Consider the following 23939-nt stretch of genomic DNA (forward strand, 5'->3'; position numbering starts at 1 on the left):
AGAAATCTTCTTACACGTTGACTTAAAGAGACAATGGATTATTGACTTTGCAATAGATTGTCTTTGCAACAGAGAAAACTCCCCAGTCAAACCCTTCTTCCATTTCTCTGGGAAGCTAAAATACAGTGCCTTGTCAGATCAAGTACTGGTATATAACAGTAGTATCTGAGTGATGGGGGATGATAGGAAACAGAAGGTAGGCAGACTTTTCTTGTATTGGAGAGAGGTCTCCACTGGACTTATTTCGGGGTCAGGACATTCATGAATGTCCCCTAAAGAAGTCAGGGAAGTCACAAGTTTGCTAAAAATACAGAGCTGTTCCAGTAGTAAGGCTATGGGCAAGTGGTGGAGAAAAGTGATGCACATCATAAAAGTATATMTTCATCATAAAATTATACCTTCATGTCTCCCCCTTGGCTTTCCAAATTGATCCTACTGGCATCACACTTTCACAAGCAATGCAAATGTAAAGCTATCAGAAAAATCAAAAAGTAGGGACAGTCCAAAACAACTTTGATATTAAAAAATCGGGGCTGCTGTTCCACTTTCATTTTCCACTGCTTTATCTTACTCTTTTAAAATCACGGCTGTTTAATTTCACAAGGTAGTTGCTGCCAGATTTTCTAGTTTTCTTTGCTGAAATAACACGGAATCTGAATTATTTTTTAAGAAGTTAAGTTCAGTTTACTGTAGCACATCAGAGATCTGAGAAGGTGAAATCAGTAATCCTGTATTGGTAGGAATATATAAGTAATATATTAACCACATTAGAGTTTGGCTTGGAGGTGAGTGAACAGTATGCTGATGACAGCTCATACTGAGCCTGCTTATCTGGTAGAGGCTACTGGTGTGGTAAAACTGGAGTAAGATTTTACTTATTTCTTGGGTAGAGCATTAACTAACCCAATTTGATGAAACCCTTGTGACTCTGCCTTCTGTTAAGAACTTACAGGTTAACAGAGATAATTCTAAAACAATTCAAACATGATAATTGCACCGAGGATGAGCTACTGTTTCAGGAAATTCCTGTTTCCTGAGAAACACTATGAAAAAGATCTTAAATCTGCAGTTTTACTGTAAAAATAAAGTACATGTTAACACAGTGATTTCAATATATTTTAACTCGGTAGTTTTCAGTCTTATCTTAGATTGAGACGTTTTCTAGAAAAGAAGTATGCATGTAGAAAAGGAAAGCCAGTCCCTTACTATGGGAACATTCCTCTTATAGCCCACATAAGTACAGCACTAATTACTGTCTTGTTGATGGATTTGCCCAGATAAGAAGTGTGGGTTTAAATAAAATAATTACCTAAGGATGTACTCTAATGTGCCCTTCCCTGTGGTAAGTACTATCTTCTGCCCTAAGCCTGTTTGCTGAGCTCTTATGAATGATGCTGAAATTTTGGCACACAAATTGAGATGTTTATACTACTAAGTGAACAGTCTGTCACCTACAAATGTGAGAGTACATAGTTAGAGTAGCATGATCTTTTTCATCTGCTTGTAGTCTGACACAGTCATCTGACAGAAATCTATATTTTACATCATTGGATCAGCAGCTAAATTAATAGGAGATAAACTCAATACTTAATTTTAGAAAGGTACTGGTATGCATTTAACAATGCTGGTTCACTATAGTGGAAAAATGAAGCAAATGTCATAATGACAGTTCAGCATCTGAAAAATTACAACCTTGCTCTCTTGTTCCAGTGCCTACTTGATGGCTGATCAATAAGCACTTTGGAGACTAATTAATGTCAGTTCAGTGATGGATACTCTCAGGATAGTCTTATCAGTTCAACAGTTTGGTGGACATTTGAGAAGCATTATTGCTTATTTCATGAGATTATTCATAGTTTGAATAACAGATCTATGAATGTGTTGCATGTTCACTGATCAGAGGCCTACAAATCTCAGAGCTTTTCATACAATAAGTCTATTTGCAAAACTTAGGAAAGCCTGTTACTGTGTTTAGCAATATCGAAGAGTCTTAAAAACTCCAAGGCAAAAAGATGGCATAGTGTAAAGGGAAAGAATCATATATGCAATTTAGCATGCAAATTCTTAGCTAATTTGTGGGGGGGGTATGCACTGAAATACTTGGAAGCCAACTCCCTAGCTTGTTCCCATTTATTTTTCCATACGTGTCTCTCTAGTGCTTTCTCCAATTAAATTTAGCTGCTGCAATATCAGCTCTTCAAAAAGCATTGACACATCATGAAAAAGGCTGACAAATCATGAAAAACTTTTCCCTAGAGGCTTTCAAAATGATGATGTCRCTAGTGCATGAGATAAGCAGTGCTATCAACAGCAAACTGGACAGGAGTCACATGTATAGGCTGATCACCGCTCTGTACAGTCTGTATAGATTCCTAAGCCAGTGTGGCTCAGATAGGACCGACTGACTGATGTCCAACCCTGTGAATACAGAGAGAGCTTCTTTTTCAATTTTAGTTACCTAGGAAATCATTTGTACTGAGAACTTGTGCAGAGTTTGTTATGAGAACAGGGATTTCAARTAGACATCTTGGTTTCCCATGAAGACTATGAGTTCCATGTAGTTCTCCCACAAAACTTGCCTTTCAATCAGTGTAGAGTGAGACACTGGATTTGGTAGCATGTGCTGTAAGCAAGCAGTGAGAGGAAGAAATACTGCTCAGTAATATGAAACTAGTGGAGTCAGTGTGGAGAAATTGGTAAGAACAGGTAGGGATACACTAGTACTCCTTCAAGGAGTGCTTTTCCCAACAAGGAGGCAAGCTGAATAGTCAGCCACTGCAGAAGGACATTTATGCCTGGTCTACGGGGCACTCAAAGAAATTGTTGAAAAAACTTCGGTGCTTACTGCTTTTGGCAAGCAAAACAAATCCATGTTACCTTGTTTATCACTTAGGTGCTTTGAGATATAGTTAGAGAATTCTGAGATATTATTTGTCACAGAATCACAGAATATGCTGAGTTGGAAGGGACCCACGAAGATCATTGAGTCCAGCTCCTGGCCCTGCACAGGACTATTCTCGAGAGTGACATTATGTGCCAGAGAATGTTGTCAAAATGCTTCTTGAACTCAGACAGGTTTGGTGTTGTGACCWCTTCCTGGGGAGCCTGTTCCAGTGCCCAGCCACCCTCAGGATGAAGAGATTTTTTCTAATATCCAGCTTAAACTTGCCCTGACAACTTCAGGCCATTCCCTTGGGACCTGTCACTGGTCACCACAGAGAAGAGATCATCACAGTCTGCCCCTCATTTTCCCCTCCTTTGGGCGCTCTCTTACAGCTTTATATCCTTCTGATATTGTGGCTCCCAAAACTGCATACAGCACTTGAGGTGAGGCTGCCCCAGGTCAGAGCAGAGCGGGACAATCCCCTCCCTTGCCCGGGTGGTGATGCTGTGCCTGGTACCCCCCAGGACACAGGTGCCCTCCTGGCTGCCAGGGCATTGCTGGCTCAGATTCAACTTGCCATTGACCAGGACCCCCAGGCCCCTTTCCATGGCAGCTCTCCAGCATCTCATTCCACAATCTGTCTACAWGTGCAAGGTTTCCCCATCCCAGGTGCAGAGTCCAGCACCTTCTCTTTCTTGGACTTCGTGAGCTTGGTGATCGCCCAGTTATCTTAATTTGTCGAGGTCTCTCTGCAGGGCCTCCCTGCCTTGGAGGGAGTCTATAGTTCCTTCCAGTTTTTTTCACCTGTGAACTTTCTCAGTATCTGTTCCAGTCCTGTATCCAAGTCATTTATGAAGATGTTGAGGAGCAAAGGACCAGGGATGGAGCTCTGTGGAACCCCACTAGTGACAGGTCACCAGTCTGATGTCACCTCATTCACTGTAACTGGGCCCAACCGATGAGCCAGTTGCTCATCCATCACATGATATGTTTATCCAGCTGGACATTTTATCCAGAAGGGTACTCGGAGAGACAGTATTGAAAGATTTACTGAAATCCAAGAAGATTACATCAACTGGCTTCCCTTGGTCAGCTAGATGTATTATCTAAAAGGAAAGCAAGTTTGAACAATAGAACTTTACTCTCATGAAGCCATGCTGGCCATGACCACTGACTGCATTGTCTTTCAGGTGTTATTCAATACCTCCCAGAATAATCTTTCTTATGACTTTAGCAGGCACTGAAGTGAGATTGACAGGCCTGTAGGTTCTGGGAGTCTTCCTTTTTACCTGTTTTGAAAAGCAGGGCAATGTTTGCTGGATTACAGTCAGCTAGGACTTCGCCAATACCCATGATTGCTCAAAAATTCAGAGAGAGAGAGAGATTTCGTGATGACATCAGCCAGCTCTTGGAGAATTTTTGGATTAATTCCATCAGGGCCCACAGTTCCCTCTGCAGGCAAAGTACAAAAGAAAGTAGCTTTTCAGGGTGGTAAGACATGTGAGTTAGCCTTGTGCCACCAACTAAAAAGTCTGTAGAGATGACACAGAACAAAAGATAAAAAATAAAAGCAAACACCTCTAGCCTTATGTAAAGAAACACTTGAAAGAATTGAATAGAAAGACCAAAAGAGAAGGGCACAACCTTGCTTTAATTTTCTTTCCCCATCTTTTTTTAATTAGAGCTGTATCACTTTCTGTGCTTCTCTATTTTATTATAGAAACCATTTCTTTAAGAAGTGCATTTCTTCTCTTTGCAGTAATTCTTTTGTTTCCATGTGGCTGTATGAGTTAAAATCACAAGATACTGATTATCAACAACTTTAGGACTGAGTGCCTTTGGAACAGTGCAGGATATAGGAGAGTGAATGTGCACTTTGGTTAAACTGGGAACCTTGSAGACCTCAGCTCTGTGGGCTTGCCTTCTCATCCTAGCCCATCTTTATCCATCTTCAGGGGATTTTTTTCTGCCTCATCCATACAGATGTGAGCTGGTGGGGAGGCAGCTGTTCCCAATGGGTGTAGGCAGTGTTTGGGCAGGGAGCTCTGCACTCTGCTCAGACTTTGGAGCACATTGTGCTATCAAGGAGCAGCAGCAATAACACTTAAGTCCTGCTCCAGGCAGATTGGGTTTTTTTCACCACAGAGCTGTAAATATATGTTTCTAAAAATAAGACCATGGCCATTTTTAGTGCCTGTCTCCCATTGTTTTGCCTCATTACAGGAAGTTGGTGAAGAGTTGCCTGCTTCATTTTTAATGAAGTGGCATCAGTCCTAAGTAGTGGCATKCACAGTTATGGTGTATAACATACATGGTTATGCAAAATTGCAGCTCTCTGAAAGTGTCTGTCTTTCTGTTGGACGGGACTTGAAATATGCATTAAATTCAGCCATCCACTGGCATGGAATGCAGCATGGSTCTATCAGTCCATGCTAAGACATGCTGCAGTGAATTTTGCAATATCTAGCTGTAATGTTCCATGTTTCACCACTCTATGGATAGTCCTTAGGCTGGCCTAACTACTCAGTTTCAAAAAGTACACTCTTCCAAGGGAATATTTCAAGGCAGCTTCCCAAAACAGTCTGTTTTCTCCACGGGTTGCACAAGCAGCTGGTTTGATTCCTCCCTGCCTGTGTCTTTCTGAGATGKGAATGGTTTGCATGGCCTCCACCCAAAGATAATATCTGCTGGCCAGAGCTCTGGCACCCTTTTGAAGAAAAGAGGAGGGCTGTGGCTGCCTGAGGATGCCTTCCTGCTTTGTTCAGTGCTCTAAACTTAAGACAACAACACAAAGAAACAAACAACARAAAAGGGCTGTGGAAGGCAGAAAGACATTTCCTTTGCTGGAAGTGGGCAGAGACAGCCCTCCCCAGCAGAGGTAGGGGCTTTGTGATTGATTGATTTCTGTCCACTTGCAGCATTCARGCTGAGGTTTTTCTGGCTTGAAGAAGAAAGGGGGGACTGGGCTAAACCAGTCCCTTTCCCTCCTTGTGGTCTGTGCAAGCAAGTATTGACATATGGGCAGCCCAAGCTCTCTCATCTACAGACGCAGCATGTGTGTAGAGGAAAGATAGCTTTGAGCSTGTGGGGAAAATATTTTCACAACTTAACGTACCAGGCAGCTCCTTCTTCAGCTCTCATCTGGTTTTACATTTGGGCCCAGTCTGCTGGCTGTGCAGTTGGAAGACACTTCTTTCCAGGCCATGGACRGCCATCCAGCTGGCTGGGGACTTGCTCCCAGGCTGAAGTTTCCCATTGCCTCTGCTTCCTTCCCCTTTCCTCAGTACTGAAGGGATCCTTCTACTTTCAAACATTTAGTATCCACAGCCGAGCTGTTACTTAGCCCTGAAGATAGTTATATATTAGATAGATTTGATACTGATACAGATTTAGTTTTGTGGTTCATTATTTTAGATTTTCACTTGAAGACAAGAATCCTGAGGTTTAATAAGAATCATTTTTTTTCCTATCAAAGCAATGAAAGAAAAAAATCCCTATTTGGAATACTGTTAAATCAATCAGACAAGAAAAATGTCCTCAATCAAACAAACAACTAAAAGTCCTCAATGTGCATTGGCAAAGAAACTTACCAAAGATCCATGTTAATTAGATAACATTTTGCTCAAAGACCCTGTGATTTTTCTGTAGATGCCTTTATATTTTCATTTTCTCCAACTCCCCTTTGACTCTTGTCTTTTGCAGGTCATGAAAACATACCACATGTACCATGCAGAGAGCATCAGTGCAGAAAGCAAACTGAAGGAGGCAGAGAAGCAAGAAGAAAAGCAGATTGGGAGGTCAGGAGACCCTGTTTTTCATATTCGACTAGAAGAAAGGCACCAGAGACGGAGCTCTGTGAAAAAGATTGAAAAAATGAAGGAAAAAGTAAATAGTCCTTTTATTTAGCTTCATTTGAAATAAATTCAGTGCATTTCTGACWTTTTTGGCATGATATTAGACAGAGAAATCCTGCTGGGGAATAAAATTAAGCAATGTACACATAATAAACTAGCAGTGGGTTATAGATAACTTGACATARTTGCAGTTCAGAGAAGGGAATATTTTATTCCCAATATAACTTTTACTATATGGTTTGTCACATTTGAAACAAATACTAAGTTTTCACTTTGTTTGTTGTATGTGTAACATGTATGTGTAACATGTTTGTTGTATGTGTAACAGACTGGAAATTAAGATTCTTTCTTGTTGGTAAGAATATGTGCTTGAATTGTTATAATTTTTGCTGCATACCAAAAATGAAGTAATTAAAATACATTAATATGTAATGTCTTCCCTAGCGTCAAGCAAAATATTCTGAAAACAAGCTGAAATCTATTAAGGCCCGTAATGAATATCTGCTCACCCTTGAGGCAACTAATGCTTCTGTTTTCAAGTATTACATTCACGACCTTTCGGATTTAATTGATGTGAGTATTGGCACATTTGTTTTTATGTTTATTCTGTTCAGGAATTATACTTATTTTCAGTTTTAAAGGGAATACATTAGTCATATGGGTTACCTACAGTACACTTACCATTTATAATATTGTATGATGTAATCAGGAAATTTTCCCTTTAAGTTTCTATTTTTTTTAATTTCTATTTCCATAAAGTGCCAGTAAGATGCTGAACCCATTCCTTTAAAGTTAGAGCATTGCATTTGCTCCCCATGTGTCAATAGAAAATGTGGCATTTCCATTGTGTACAGTTTCTGGGATATAAATAAGCCTGGGGCTTTACAAAAAAAATGTTTGGCAAGGAGAAATGAAGCTTTCTGTCCATACACACACAGAGACAATGCTCATTGGAGTTAGTAAAGGTGTTTACACAACCATGAAGACTACAGCTTCYTAACTGCTACTTTTTGATAAAAGTATATATTCTACAATGTTTAGTAATGCAGAAAAATTGTATCTACTCTGCCTGTATTTTTAAGAGCCATGGACCAATGTACACAGTAACATTCTTCTGGCAAAATGACTTGAGAAATTACTCTTCCCAAAGGAATGTAAATGGAAGGTCTAGCTGCCCTTTGCATCACTGTTCTGTAAGAATAGGCTGTAAACATGTACAACCAGATTTTGCTTCATTGCCAGTTTAATCCAATTGTGAGCTTGTTTAAATGAAGTGTCTTTCAGGCGTTTGTATTTAATCAGAATATGCTGTGAAAGCATTGGTATTTAGAAAGAGTGTTTGCCACTTAACAAAGGAAACTCTTTTTGTAAATGCAAGAGTCTTGGCAAGGTTTTGGAGTTAAATCATTGGAATGTGAGACATGCTTTCCAGTGGCCATATGTTGCAATAGTGCACACTACCTCATTCTTTAAATCTGTTAATGTCATGGTACAATCTGGTGTTTTCAGAGCAGTAGTGGCGATTTTGTTCTTTGCTCTCCCTATTTTGTCCCCATTTGCCTGCCTGACTTCCTGTGCTTCCCTGAACTTTCTCATTGCCTGTACAGAAGGGGATTACCTCTCCTCTGTGTCCAAATTCCAATTAACATGGTAGGAATTAAGATTGCCCCAAGCTGTTGATATTGCCCATAAATGAAATGGAATGTTTTCCTGTGTTAATGAAAAATATGTGTAATAAAAATGGGATAAATATATGAAATAATGCAGTAAACTGTTCATCAGTTTTTTTCTAACAAGGTTGGGAAGGATAGTGGAACTGCTCATTTTTACAAAAAAAAAAAAAAAAAGGCAGTTTTTAATTTGGATTCCACTACTTCTTCCATATATAAGGCTTATATAGAAAATCCTAAATTAGAATTCCATCTGAACTCAGTCTGAACTGTTCAACTCTGTCATTTCATTAACAGAGCTCAGGGCTTCAAACTTAAAATTATAATGTGTTACTCATTTTCAGCTCTTGTGATAAAAGCAATATAAAAATATTGCTCGAGTCTTAGCTGGATGATTTAATGCATTTAGTGAGCTAAGAGATGAGACCAGCATTTGCAAAGAAATAGAGAGATAAACAGGATTGGATTCACRCAGTGTATTTCTGTCCTCTGCATATTGTACAAGAGGAATTTGAATTTTCTGTTCAGTATTTCTTCTCTGGTGACAAGATTGGATCCAGTTCAGGTGGAGGACAGAATCAGTTGTTCCTTTTATTTGTTTCTGTACAAACCCRTAAAGATCAACAGATTTAAAAAATCTTTACCTAGTATGTAGATTTTTTTTTAAAGTTTTTGAGTTTCAGAGGAATGACAGACTACACACTGCTGCTGATCTGCTGTTAGTGCAAGTGTCTGTCCATATGGCACATACTTTTACTCATTTACGTTCATTAAATTTATCTGAGTATAAGAGGTAAGTAAGGGCATTTATTCAGACTTACAGTGCATTTGTATGATCTGAAGATAAATACTAGGAAATAGTGATCAAAACAATTTTACTGTAGTTCTTCTGCTGGAATAAATAAAATATGAATATGTTGGTCTTTCTTAAAGTAGAGTTTCTGAATCTCTAATTGCACTGTGCATGCTTTGAATGATTAAGAAGTTGAGGAACATTTAGCTATTGTGAACTTGATTTTTCTGCAAAGGTTCTTTATTAATCATTCATAGAACCAGGTTTAAAACTAGGGTAAAGTGTGTGCAGCTCACAATCTTTATTACGTAAGTCCTCATAAATATGACATGTACAGCTAGATCCCTTTGATTTGAATGTGGATGTCTGTGTAGCAGAATACTTAGAAAGTGACTTATTCAGAGGTTAAGGCTTTTTTWATGAATTCCTCTCTCCACTGACATTAGAATTTTATTACTTTCCCTGAAACAAAATTAAGTGAGAGCAGCTTGGTTTGGTTGAAGCTCTGTGCTAAGCGCTGCAGTTTGTTCTATTCAAGCCTAAGTATASTCTGGGGTGCAATAAAGCCAGTAAATGCTCTTGAGACTGCTTCAGTTTTAATTCCAAATAAGAATAAAATGCAAATTACAAAATTAATTTTTCACACATACCCCAAATGCATCACCCATCTCCCTCCACTTTGCCCAACCAGARGTCTTTATGAATCTAGAAATGCAAACAAACTCATAGTCCGTGTCTTCATTCTCTTATTTTTCATCTTCATGTCTTACTGCACCAAGTGATATCTCATCTCTGTAGCCCAGACATAGATAGCAGATCCATAGGAAGATAACCACCTAGGCTGTACACTTGGTGTGCTGCCTTATGAACCTCTAAGACTCATTTTTATTTTGGCTTTGTGGTTGCTTATTTGAACTTGAAAAGTCTTTCTACAAATCTACAGATTTTTCCTGAAAATCATGTAAATATGTATGCATGAATGTGTGTGTGTATCTGCACACATAATACTTCTTTKCAACACCAGAAAGGTTGATGATTAATTTTACAAGCATCGTCAGAGATTATGTGGTCAGGGTGGCAGTTTAGGGGCAGTACCTTAAACTTTTGGCCTCAGTAATGAACAAGTACTAAAAGTGTAGTCCCCATTACAGACAACTGTCTTTTCTAAATCATCTTTCCAGCAGAGAGTTGATACTATGACAGAGTCATTTCGCAGTTAAGATCTGTGTCTCCAGATTTTGGGGAAAGTGGACTGTGGTCTGGCAGAAGTAAGACCTGTGATGGCTGAGTGTTTAGATTTGCTGTTAYAACATAAATTCTCTCATACAAATTCTATTTTTACCTAAGTAATTGAAGCAAAATTTCAAATTTCGGATGTTTTCAATTCTATTCAAAGAGACACTTGTGATAAGGCATTAGTCCACGATCTGCTTTCAATTCTTATTTTTTCTGCTGACATTGGCATTGCAAGAAAATACCTTAGCCGGGCAGGATACTCTGCTTCTCGTGAAAAATCCTCTTCTTGTCTGAAAGGCAGTATTTGTTGCCTTGTTCAGCTGTCATCACTTGCCAAGGATGATCACAGTGATAGTGACTGAGTAGATTAAGGGTTAAACAATGAAGTTCTGTGATACCATAAAGGCTGCAATCTTGTATTCCAGCTTGCAGGAAAGTTGCATCAAAACCGCACACAGCTCTAATTGTAAATCAATAAGCTTTCTAGTAATACTCAGATTAATCCACTAGAGCCATAATTCAGGCGGTAGTTTTATAACACATGGATAGTTGGCAACGCTAAACCTGGCATTGCCCTCTAATTCCCTTTCAGTTTAATCTTCCATGAGGTCTTTCTGAGACTAAAGCACATGAAATAAAACAGCTGTCCCAGTTCACTTTCTTATCAGCACTTTTAGTCTGTCTTTTTCATCCAGGATAGTGAATTAAATATGAGATCTGATTTGACATAGAACAAGAGAAAAACACCAAGCGACTTTTCCCTTTAGAAACAGGTTTTTTTAGGCTCAGGGTCTTTAAAATATGGATACATAGTATAAAAGTTGAGTGGCTGTTTTAGTAAGTGTAACACAAATTTTCATTTTATAAATGCAAAAGAGAGAGGTTAACATATGTGTGTTTGATTGAACATAACATCTTTTTTATTTTCTTGGAATGGTTCAGCAACTGTTTTTTTTTTGGAGAGCCACTATCCCATCTGCAGTCACTACCTGGAGTACTGCTAGGAGTGAAAACTTAGTCTTTCTGGAAGTTTTGTTGYGAATAAAACAGCTCTCTATTAGATTTCAGAGAGCAGTTTCATCACTAGTCATTACTGTACCTAATGCAAGGTGTGAAGCATTTCATTCCTTTCTATTCTGAAGTGAAGCGTTTCATTCTCTTCTACACTGGTTTTGGTATGGTAAATAAAGCTCTTTCCCATGTGGTGTGTACATCTCTTTGTCTCTCTGTCTGTTTCTCTCCTCTTTTCAATGAGTAAGAGGAAAGGGAGRGGAACGTGATCCCATGAATCCTGCAGGGCTTGTAATAGCTGTGAGGGAGATCCTCATATAAACAGTGCATATATGCATATAGGGTACAGTGCACTGAATTCAAATTGCTTCTTTATCCAACTCCAGAGTCACCTTGCAAGTCCTGCAGGTATGGATGACTTCAGGCTGTGGGTGTGCACCAGGGCTGGGTGGCCAAGGATGCCCTAAAGCAGAATACTCTGGCTGCTCTGGCCAGGTATTGGCCGCTGGGGCAAATCTCACACATTTGAGTAAAGAGCACTGCTTTGTGTGCAACTGTTAGCAAACTGATGTGCCACTATTGAGGTGATATCTCCCCTTACCTGGAGGTTCACTGAGCAGAAATTGAGGGTATTTACTGTATAAGGTAGGGAAATAATAAGTTGATATGCTGCTGCTGTGGCATTTTTAAAATGTATTCAGCTGTTCTCTGAAATACTAACCAAACATGAATAATGCAAACTGAGGATGTTTAAAATTCAAGAACAGACACAACTTTATGTTTTAGCAATTAGGTTTCAATTACATTCCATTTCATAGAAAAAAAATACATAAATTATTACTTTCTGCATTTAGTAACATTGTGTACCACACTCACTCCATATGAGCATGACAAATAAGGTRTTTACATTAAATACCTTTTTACTATCAGGGGAAAATACGTTAAACCATTCCTGTTGCATCAAAAAGCATTTTAGATGGATTGCTTATGCTCGAGCCATTTGTGGAGGATTTTGTTTAGGCACAGACAGGGTAAGCAGGAATTGCTTCAAATTCACTTTGGTGCCATCATCAACTTAGAGTTATGTCAAGGTGGGTTTAAATGGGTGATTGAATGCTACAGATGCTCTTAATACTGAAAAGCCCACTTATGTGTAGAATACCAGACATTTTCAATATACAGTGCCTGCACTTCTGTATCTGATAAGCAAACTGTCATACATTTGATCTCTTTTCTAAAGCTGTTCATTAATCTATACAACAGAATGAGGATACTAAATACTTCCTATCTTGACCCCAGTAGTATTTTAATTTAGAAGGTATTTTGTTAAATACTCCAAAGGCAGAAAAATTTCAGGACAGAAAATTTTACCGACAGTTTCAGGACTGGGATATTGGAATAGTGTTCCTCCTTTTAAATTTGTTTCCTTTTTCCCTTTGTTGTCTTTTTAGTGTTGCGATCTTGGGTACCATGCTAGTCTGAACAGAGCCCTAAGAACGTACCTTTCTGCTGAGTATAATCTGGAAACTTCCAGGCATGAGGGATTAGACATCATTGAAAATGCGGTTGACAGCTTGGAGCCACGAAGTGACAAGCAGAGATTCATGGAAATGTATCCCACTGCTTTTTGTCCACCAATGAAATTTGAGTTCCAGTCTCATATGGGTGATGAGGTCTGTACACTGACAAGTATCCCCACAGTGACTGTTTCTGTATAGCAGGATAGAKAATTTTTCCCCTTTTACAAAGAGTTTGGTAAAGGCTACCCAAAAGCCAGTGGATCAGCAATAACAAATTTTGAAAAATTTGCAGCACCATCAGTTTCTTCAAAGTTCTCACGTAAAAACTGTTACGTGTTATTATATTCTGTATCATTCATAAATGACACTGCCATGAATTTGCTGGCCAACCTGTGCGCAGCACCAGTGCAAGCAGTGGCTTCATGWCTTTACTTCCTGTGTCGCTCATAACAGAGTTTGTGGGTGCTATTTGAAAGCAGCTGCAGAGCCAGTCCAAATTATTCGTGCTGCAATACAGTTTTTTTTCCCTTCTTCCCCCCGTTTATCATCTGGAGATTTCAGGTATACTGGGTACCCAGCTGTGCCCTGGTCTGCTCCACCAAAGGCCAGTAGCAAAGCAGAATTTGAAACCACCCATGTGCATTTTTTTTCTGAAGGTAACTCCAGGGTTTGCATTTCTGTGTGATATAAAAGCAACAAAAAGCAGATATACAAAAAGACTGTCATCTTTATTCATAAGATGTAGTATGTACTTCCACACCTTGTAACACATAACTACTTTAAAATATGTAGCACYTAAATACTTTTAAGATGGGCATATTTTATTGTCTGCTTTATTAAGTTTTGATAGGAATTCACCTAGTTTTAAGAAGAACAGCTGAAGACTATAAAAAAWATTATTTGCATCTTAAAACTCTTTTTGATTCTTCGTTAGGTTTGCCAGGTCACTGCCCAGCAAACTGTGCAAGCAGAGCTTATGCTTAGGTATCAGCAACTACAGTCACGTTTGGCTACGCTCAAAATTGAAAATGAGGAGGTAAGACATGTCTGCAAGGGCTAAGGATTGAACATTGTTTTCGGGAAAGTGCAATGTTTTCTATCTTGCCAAAAGCATGTAAATGAGCCTGAAGTGGCTCCAATACGTATATGTGGTTTTAATTTTAAAAATTGAATACTGGCAAATATGCTAAGGTAGACCCTCATTGCTTTATAGAGGTTTGGAAACTTTGTCTTTTACCTCTTACCTTCATCATTCACGTTACTGAGTTCTGTGTTTTGCAGATGCTTCAGTGTAAACTAGCACATATTTTTAAATAGAGCACATATTTTTTAATTCTTGTGACAGAAAGCCACTGAGAACAGTTATTGTCTTCTGTGACTACCCTCTGTCCAGTCCTCAACTTGCTGCTTCTGTAATATAAAGGAATTTGAACTGTCTTTTGTGGTCTGAGTCAAGGGTCAACTGAGTCAAGATCTCTTATGGTCTCGGCTACAGTTATATATAAACATGACTAATGAATGCCTGTGATGGGAACAGCTCACCTAGCCAAATAATTTATTTATTTATTTTTTAAATATGGAAAAAACTATGCTATTATCTTTCCCCTGCTCTGGCAGTGGAAATAAAATGCACTTTTATCACAGTTGAGACAGTGTTAAAGTCCTTCAGTTTAAACGAGAATATGTTCTTAAATGGAAACATAGAAATAATTTAATTTCTYCATGTACTTTACTGATAAGTTTTTAGAATGCCAGTTTTTCTCATTCTACTTTGTATGTTGAATGTCTAGAACAAAATATTAATGTCCATGAGACATGTACCATAGTATTCAAAAAAAACCTCACTTGCATTCAGAAAGTCTCTCAAGGTTACAAAGAAGGAAGCAGAAGTTATTTCTTTCAGTAAGTGCAAGGGTATGGGGAAGAAATCATGTTTGACAGGAATAGAAGGGATATTTGCCTACACTGGAGCTGTKTGTAGAAGTGTGCATGATTTGAGTGACCTTACTGGAGACTCCATCTGAAGCAGAACTGGAAAGTAAATCACATCCTTGTGAATGTTGCCAGTTACTTTATTGCACTGTAGAAACYGCACCCCTTGTCCACAGCATCCCTGCCCAGGTTTCCTCCATGAGCAGTGGTGCTCCATAGGTCATAGGAAGTGCTGTGTCTGGTGTAAATTGTTCTTTCTTGAGCCTTGTTTGTCAATGATGTATTCCCTTTCTGCAGTCTAAACATCACTGTACCCCTCATTAYAGCACTGCACAGTACAGGGTCACAGATTTTTTTTTTCTTGGAAAATCACATTGTTCTGGCCAGATCCAGATCCCTGGATGTATGTGTCCAGTGGAACACACTGACCACATTTAGAAGAGCTGCCCCTCCAGAGTAGTGTATTCTCTCTGTTGCCTCCCAGATTAGGGGTCATAATCAAATCATGTCACATTTCAATTCTCTTTCAAACCAAAGCTGCATTTACACACTAGTTTGTCTGGGGGAATGTGCCAGTGAATTACTGCGAGTAATGAGCTTCCCTTCTAAGCTGTTCTGTATACATTTATCTTGCATTTGGCAAATTGTGCTTTTTAATACCAGGTTAAGAAAACAACAGAGGCTACCCTGCAGACAATACAAGATATGGTCACCATTGAAGATTATGATGTGTCAGAATGTTTCCAGCACAGTCGCTCAACAGAGTCTGTGAAGTCAACAGTCTCTGAGACCTACCTGAGTAAGCCTAGCATTGCAAAAAGAAGAGCTAACCAGCAGGAAACAGAGCAGTTCTATTTCATGGTATGCTGATTGCTTCCTCATTCATGTGATGCAGACCAAACACCTGAAGTAAACATTATCCAGAAGTTCCTGGAATTTATGTGTCATGCATAGTAATAGATTCATCTACCTCCCTACAGAAATTCAGAGAATATCTGGAAGGTAGCAATCTCATCACAAAACTTCAAGCAAAACATGATTTGCTGCAGAGGACACTTGGAGAAGGTAATACCACACAATCAACTGAAAAGTGATTCCAGACTATACAGTGAACSCATGTAAATGCCAAAGATACACAAGAAGAAAATTCAAAACTTAAAGCRTAGTTGTCCAGTAAACATAGATTTGATTTTTTGCCAGTCATAGTTTTGGTGCAGTAGTAAGAGTACGCACAGTAAATTGATTTTATTTCTTCAACAGATACTGTGTTACACTGCACACGTATTTAGACAAGTGACTCTATTTGGAAACAGAAAGAGTGAATGAAAAATCTCATGTCTGAAAGGAGCGCTGACACAGTCAGTGCAGGTTGATTTAAGAGCTGTGACAAATGTATTGTTTCTACATCCTAACAATTTCTGTTGACTTGAGTTTTTGACTTGAGTTTCTGTTGACTTGACTTGACTTGSGGAAGAGGGATCTTTTTAAAGCATACAGAATTATCCAGGATGCATCTCTTGCAGTGGACTCACTAGTGCGGCATTTCTAACACATGGACACTAATGTCCTTCTTGCAGCCTAAGAATTTAGTGGAGCATTTATTAAAGGAAAAAGGTGAAAATCCTGACCTCAGAAATGTCAGTAGTGAGTTTCTTATAGACTTAATTTAGTGGTTTTTTTAATGAAGTATTTTCATATTGTAAACTTAAAAAAATGAAAACTTCATTAATAGCTCTGTACCTGTTGATTATCATTATTGCATTACAAATTACAATACCTGAGAATTATCCATTGTCTTTAACACTCTCCACAGTTTTTAAAAGCACATCTTAAAATCTAAATCAAGTCAGCAGAAGTRAAGATCAAATTAAATAAATCTGAATTAAGGCAGTAGTGAATCACACACTATGCATAGCTCCAGCCTATCTCTTGTCAGCCCTCCCAACAAGCACTTCCTCTTGCACCAAAGGGAAAAGGGGAATTTCAGTACAAACCTTGAGGACTAGACACACGGAGTGGTACAGACTTGAGAGGAAGTGAGATTAGACCACAAAGAATAAAAATCCTCTGCTGGAGTTAAACACTGTAATTCAAAGTTAAGACTCAAGAAAGAAACCTGTTTGCTTCAAGAATGTCTCTAAAAGATGTGTCAATTTATTTTCTTTTTACTGCCAGGTATCTGTGGTTAATCACATCTCTTCTTACTTTTAATACAAAAGCCCATTTCCCCAAATCTGGTGGAGGTCCTTAAACAGCTATTAGCAGTTCAGTGGCTATAACCCAAACAAAGTCCCTGTCCATGGACTGACTGAGGTTGGGGGTAGGATATAAGCAGCATTTTCTTTCAAAACTGAACTGTAGAAGATGACAGGTATTTTTAGACAGCTAACTACATTATCTGCTTTATCATAGAAGTTTTCATTTAATAGATTTTTATTTTGAATGTGTGCATTGAGCAGTTTATTCACACAAAACAGTGTGCAGTTGACTTTAGTCAAAAAAAGGGGAAATTTACCTCTGGAGGCTCACTCAAAATGTATTTGGAAAAATAAAGTGAAAGGGAGAGAGATAAAAGGCAACAGAATCTACTGCATAATCCATGTTGGAAAAAAGTAAGGAAAGAATTGTTTGAAAGGAAGCCTAAAGAAAAACTTCTCAGCAGGGTGACCTAAGTGATAAATTGCCATTAGGCTCTGGACTATTCTGCCATGCTGAGGCATGCTTGGACGATTCTCTTTGAAGAGTTCCCTTCTACATACCAGCTGTAACCCCCAAGTAGCTAATGTGTTGCCCACAGTGTTTTTGCACATATTTTTTGWCACATCACTGTAGCATGGCACAATTAGTACCCCAAACATACACATTTACGTTCAAAGCTGATATTTGGAGCGAAAGACATCGTTTTTACAATTTAAAWAGTTTAAGCTTCCCCTTCAGTTGAGGCATGTCCTGCATTAAAATGCCAATGCCTGGGATGGAGGACCTGGATTCTGAAAGTTTATTGAATGGAAATGATTGAAGGATTGAATTACAGTGGAATTATGAATGTTGCTGCTATAGCTAATATAGGAATGAACTTGKAGGAAGTGAACTGCTCCCCTGAAACTGCCTTTTCTGGAAACTTCCATGTCAGCAAGACTGGAGACAAATAACGCAGTGTGCTGTGTTAAAGCTGGGGAGAAGGGGAGAAGGAGAGGATTGTCTCATCTGCAGGTTTTCCTTTGGCACCCTTTCTTGCTTTTATTCAAAACTCTGCAGTGGAAGGATGTGGACTGAATAGATCCAGGTTTCCATCAGGTGTCCACAATGTTAGCAGCATTTGGCTTCTATTCTGGTTCATCACCTGCCTATTACGGTCTTGCTGTTCATGGRCACAGCAGATACGTATTCATGATCTGCGCAGGGAAGACAGATGAAGTGCTCTGTGCTGAATCTGCATCTAGAGATTTGGAAAATAGATAAGAAATGCTCAAATAAAATGGATACTAAACACAGGAAGCACACTGATGCTCAGGTTAATCCTGATCTAAAGGCTTACCAAATGRAAGAATAGATTAACAAAGCAAAGAGAAATGCAAGAAAGAAAACAAGAAGTTGTAGAAGAAATTGCCCCTAAGGCACAGACACCTTTTGCCCTAAACTGTTGAATATCAAAGATGTGTTTAAAATCCCCCAGGCACAGCATTTGTAACATCTTCTGTTTTACTAGCATTTATTATTGGGATTCTTAGTCTCAGTGAATCTTGGTAACCTGAATAGGGAGAAATCCCTCTCCTACTCTTTTTCTGTCGTAGGTTATTTTTCATACTTTTCTTCCATCACTCTTTTTCACCTATCTAGAATAGATGCTGACAAGATTCACACATCTTCATGTCAGAGATTTTTCCCAGAGCTTCTTCTTTTTGCCATTTTAAGGGGATCCACACTCTTCTGSTACTGCAAAATATATTTTCAGATTAGGGTTTTCAGTATTGTGCAGTACTTTACATGCATCTGAACACTGGCACATAATACTATTATGTTTGTAATATCACTGTTACTCATTCTTTCTGGAGTGTGACAAGCTTTTTTGGCGTCACTTTCAAATTGAACAGTGTACCTAGACCTAGCCCAAGTGAAGCTCAGAATGATTTTCCAAATTTGTATCTGTGGTTCTGTTCACTGCATAGGTGTTTAGTTCTTCCCTAATACCTTACTWGAACCTGTTAATGATGAATTCTGTTTACACTGTGTGTTGCTTAACCCCTTTGAAAGGCTTCCTAGTTTTGTTGGGATTTGATTCAAAAGTATTCCAGTAATCTTTACAGTGTTCTGCCTYCTTAGCTGCTGTGATCTCTCAAGACATTAATAAATGCTTTATGGATTGCATAAATGATGCTAATGGAAGGCTTGAGTAAATGTCTGTTGCAATTTTTGCCATGATGAAAAAAGTTCATTTTAAGTCCACTGGGTTTCCCTTTTCTTCACTAGTTTTTGATCRTTTTGCTGCTCTATCCATGGCTGTTCAGTTGCTTTAGTCAACTCTTATGAAAAAAGTWATCAGGGGCCTTTGAAAGCCTGAGTAAATTAATTGAACTGATTCTTCTTTATCCAGTATTTTACTGACATGTTTAAAGATTTTTAATAAATGAATAGGGCACAATCTCCCTTTGTCAAAACTGGGCTCTTTGGAACTTACCATACCATGATCCTTGTCCTGTTTCATTGTTTTGGTTTTTGTTATGATGGGTTGTCGTGATGCACATACCTGACTTACTGGTCTGTTTATCTGCAAATGAGCCTTTCCGGAATATGGTATTTGCTTTTTTACAATTCCCTGCTGTTCTCTCTGTGTTGTTTCTCAGTGATAATGTTGTACTATTTTTTCCTGCAATATACAGAGAAAAGAGAGTGGAGAGTCTGTCAATAGCTACTTGTGTTTAGAGCTCTATATTTTCGGCACTGAACAGGTTTAGGCACAAGGCATGGGGGGAGATGTAATCTAATCTTGGCACAGCTCTATTTCCATTCTGGTTTAGCCACTGAAACATATGAGCACCAACAATAGACATTATTTGGAATTTTATGTGAAATTATTTACAGTATTAAGTAATTCTTTATCTGTGRGCAGGCTTCTTAAAAACTGTTCTATAACATGGGTTATGTTTGTCTTTTAAATGAACTGTGGAGATAGTAGGTAACTACACTGCCCTGTTGGTTGTATGGTMGTATGTCTTTTGCTGGGAGCATGAAAGTTAGGGTTAAAAATTATTTGCCTAGTGTGATCTAGATACAAAAATTTCAGCCTAAAACCTACAAATCATTGTTTCCTGTTTATTGAACTTTTCTAGGTCACAGGGCTGAATACATGACAACAAGGTAAGATATTTTTATCTGACTTGGTTTAGAGTTAGAAAATGGGTAAAATCTTAGAATTTACAAATTCATAAGGGTTGTTGCTGTTGCTACATAAATTATGTACAGACCCTGTGTGTCTTAACAKTCAGCATTTCTGTTTCAGCATGCAGATGGGTAAAGGACCAGACTGTTCATCTTCCTCATTCTTGTGAGCTGCTCTGGCCAGTGTCAAGGGTGGGACAGATCCTTAAAAATAACTGTGAATCACACATCAGATTTGAAAGTTGCAGGGGGCACTTTGTTGCTAGAAAACAAATGGTTTTTAGTTGTCAGAGATGCCTTACGTCTCATAGTTTGTAATTCACTTGGTCAGTCTACACATTTTAAAAGAACCTGGTAGGAAGATCCATTTGGGCAATGGGCTGTGTCTTTGATAACCTAGCTCTGGGCACAAATACCTGTCTCCCCCAGCATCCATGTGTTCCCTACTTAAATGGCTCTATATATCCACAGAAGTGAAGGCATTCAGTGTTAAATAGCCCTGCTTTGTGCTGCACGTAGTTTTTCAGTTTGTGGTGCCACACCTTTGAAGCTGCCTCCAGAAATGAATCCAGATAACCTCTGCAGYCCCCAGAGACTATGAGAGGACAATGGCAACTGCTTGGGTTTGCAGCTGCCACTTGTATGTATCACTGCTACAGTGTCCTAGTAAAACAGGAGCATCCAGCCCAGCTTTTTTGGTCTCACTCCTCCTTTCTCTTTCTATGCAATACATCCTTGCCCAATGCCTTCAAGAACCATCTTGCCAGGACCCATATGTTCCCAGGAGCATCTCTACTGACTTTACACCAGATTTTCTCCCACCAGTCCATGTTGTTTTCTAGCTCTGTAAAGTTGGACTTGCTCAACTRCTTTTCTTACATGACCTCCATTGAGAAGTGTTAACAAATAGAACATTCTTCACAATTGCTGACATTAATTCTGACAACTGTACCTTTAATTTTRCCTCCAGATTCTACTATTCCAGGAATGCATGGAAGTCAACAAGTTTATGTCTAATGAGAAAAACCTCCTTTTTTATTCCAAAGCAGGTGACTCATCAGGCTCACATCATTCTAAGTTCTGTGCGGTGTTAACAGCTGAAAGAAGATGGTGAATTTAGGCAATGATTTTACCTTAGTAAAGTGGGGAAGGAGTGAAGCCATCTTAGCTCATATCTTCTTACAGCTGGTCACTTAGAGAAAGATACTCTGAGGGCCTGTCCATCCGTTCCTCAGCACCAGCTCCTGGGCTTTGGCTGAAACCTGCCTGTTGCCCCAAGGCTCAGTTATGTTTCCAGACTGTGAGACATGCAAACAGAAATGTTCTTCAAGGTCAAAGTTAAATTGTAGAAGGGAAGAAGATACCTTTTAAGATGAGTTTAAAATAGAGGTGGTACTCAAACAGAATTACGTCCTACTGCTGAATACTCTATGCCTTATTGTTTCTCACAAAACATTTGATTTTTTGCTAATTCCAAAAAAAACCTATAGAAACTGCTGATGCATGGGAACGAAGGAAGCTGTTGGCATGTAGCTGTTGGTATGACATTCACAAAGTAGTTTGTGACCTAGAGAACAATATTTATTTCCTGTAATCTCTTTCAGTTGTAGTCATCACATGTGTAACATGCTGGGAAAATTTTGCAGACCAAAGTTTTGTGCGTTCTTCCTTTACTTCTTTTTGTGTTATGCTGGTTTTATTTGTTGATATTCTTTTAATTCTGTTAGCTAATTAGCCAAGTGTTTATTTTTGAGTGTGAAGGTTGGATGTACAAGTCTGAAGCTGTTTAACTTTCCTGGCTCTAGTTGAAAWTGCAGTTTGGTTTTGAAGCACCTTTGGAGTGTGCTGAGCAGCTTTAATGTGCATTTGAAGCTTCTCCGGCTTGAATCAAGTTTTCTGTTTGATAAGAGGTGCTTCGAGTGGTTTGTGTTCTGCCGTGGCTGGCAGGATGAATTCCAGTGGTTGCTGCACATTTTATGCGTGACCACAACAAAAACAGCCATTCCAATTGTGCAGTGTTTGGAAYGAATTTATATGGTAAAACTGCAAAACAGGGATTCATAAAGAATGTAATTATTTATCCATAAGTAATGAATTTTTAATGGAGGAGTCCTCCACTCTTTAATCAATGTTACACTTAAATTTGATGGAAAGTCTATTTGATAAAGTACTGTGTTTACTGCTCCCTTTACAATGTTCTGTTGTTTTGTCATGAGCTTACAGACATTTCATTTTATTGTGTGACTTAATTATAGCTTGCTCAGTAATCATATTCCCTTCCCTTAGGCCTCCAAATCTTCCCCCTAAGCCCCAGAAACACAGGAATTCCAGACCCCGATCACAGTGTAGTGCTAAGTTGTTTAATGGTGATTTGGAATCGTTCATCAAGGTACTGGCACCAGCCAYCCCGATGGCTGATCTCAACACTTCTCACTATAATGGTCACCACCTCACAAAAGCTGAGGCAGATCATTATGTTTAAGTCTGTCCTGGGGCTCTTCTTTCCCGGTTGATCAATATAATACTTCCTGAAGTCAAAGGGAAAGAGGGGGATCAATTTCTTACATTAGTCTCCCTACCGTTTTGTTAATCAAGTGAGAATAGTATTGGCAGCCTGCTTTTAAGGAAACTTAGCTTCATGTAGAAGATAGGATGTAGTGGTGCATCCCACAACTTAACCACAATATCCTGCTTTTCATTTTCATTACATTCAGTGTTCTAAGTCTGTGGAGAAACAGACTCAAGCCTGGGCTTGATATCCAGATTTTGATTTCCTATGACTTTAGGAATTTATTATATTGTGTGAAATTGTGATCACCGCTATTCTGGATCTTGTATCTTTGCTGTATTTACTATCTTCTTCTTTCTCATACTTTTATTTCTAATAATGCTTCTAGCCGAGGCCGAAGGAACTCTCACACGAGACATCAGGTATAGTTCTGGTGACAAGAGAACAAGCTCTGCCTCRCTCTCGGGTTGCATTCATGCCTGGCACAAAATCAAATCTTTTAAARACCTGGAGGGAGACGTTTGCATTAAGAAATGAGTGTACAAATACAACAGGCAAAACTAAACCAGAGCAGAACTCTTGAATTATTGTAGTCTTAAATGATAYATATTTTCTTACTCATTTTCAAGCACCCACCCATCTCAGTTAGTGCCTCTGGATGCTAGCTGACACAGCTACAGGAAAGAAATCCTTTTAAAAATTGTAAATATACATTTATAAATGCAGTGAATAAAATTCTTGACTGCAAGCTCTGTGAATTGGATTTGAATGTTACCAGGATTTTTTTTTTCTAGTGCAGTGTAGCTAGTGGCAAATGTTTTGCAGAACAGATTCTGTGCTCAGTGGCATGGTACTGGTTTAGCTGTCTTTGAGTCAAACTTTCAGCAATCCTCAGTACAACTATAGGGAAAACCATTRTTTTTATTATTGTTATAGGAGATGTCATGAAATGCAAAGGTTTTGAGAAATCATCACATGATGAAATAGATGAGTATCATGAGYAGTTTCTTGCTTAAGGATGAAAGCAAGTAAGGAAGCAGAAATTCTCACAATGCAAGCCCCTGGAGTAGAGAAGGACAAAACAAATCAGGAGAAATGGTACCCATCATCTTTCCTCACAGAGACAAGAGTTATACTGCATGGCAGTGTGG

At 38.8% G+C, this 23939-nt stretch overlaps 1 protein-coding gene across 4 annotated transcripts in view; it reads left to right on the forward strand.

Moving 5' to 3' along the window:
- SRGAP1 (SLIT-ROBO Rho GTPase activating protein 1) overlaps positions 1-23939 on the forward strand; it is a 139407-nt gene that overhangs the window by 83343 nt on the left and 32125 nt on the right. Inside the window, exons 5-12 of one of the 4 annotated variants that reach the window (XM_057376988.1) lie at positions 6587-6769; positions 7183-7311; positions 12900-13121; positions 13903-14004; positions 15564-15761; positions 15881-15965; positions 20231-20258; positions 22566-22668. In XM_057376988.1, the coding sequence (XP_057232971.1) occupies positions 6587-6769; positions 7183-7311; positions 12900-13121; positions 13903-14004; positions 15564-15761; positions 15881-15965; positions 20231-20258; positions 22566-22668 (1050 nt within the window). The other 3 variants (XM_057376997.1, XM_057377014.1, XM_057377005.1) reach the window with 3 other exon arrangements.

The sequence above is a fragment of the Malurus melanocephalus genome, unplaced genomic scaffold, assembly GCF_030028575.1.
Source record: "Malurus melanocephalus ecotype Western Australia unplaced genomic scaffold, MMel_1.1 scaffold_10, whole genome shotgun sequence".
In the NCBI taxonomy this organism is placed as follows: domain Eukaryota; kingdom Metazoa; phylum Chordata; class Aves; order Passeriformes; family Maluridae; genus Malurus; species Malurus melanocephalus.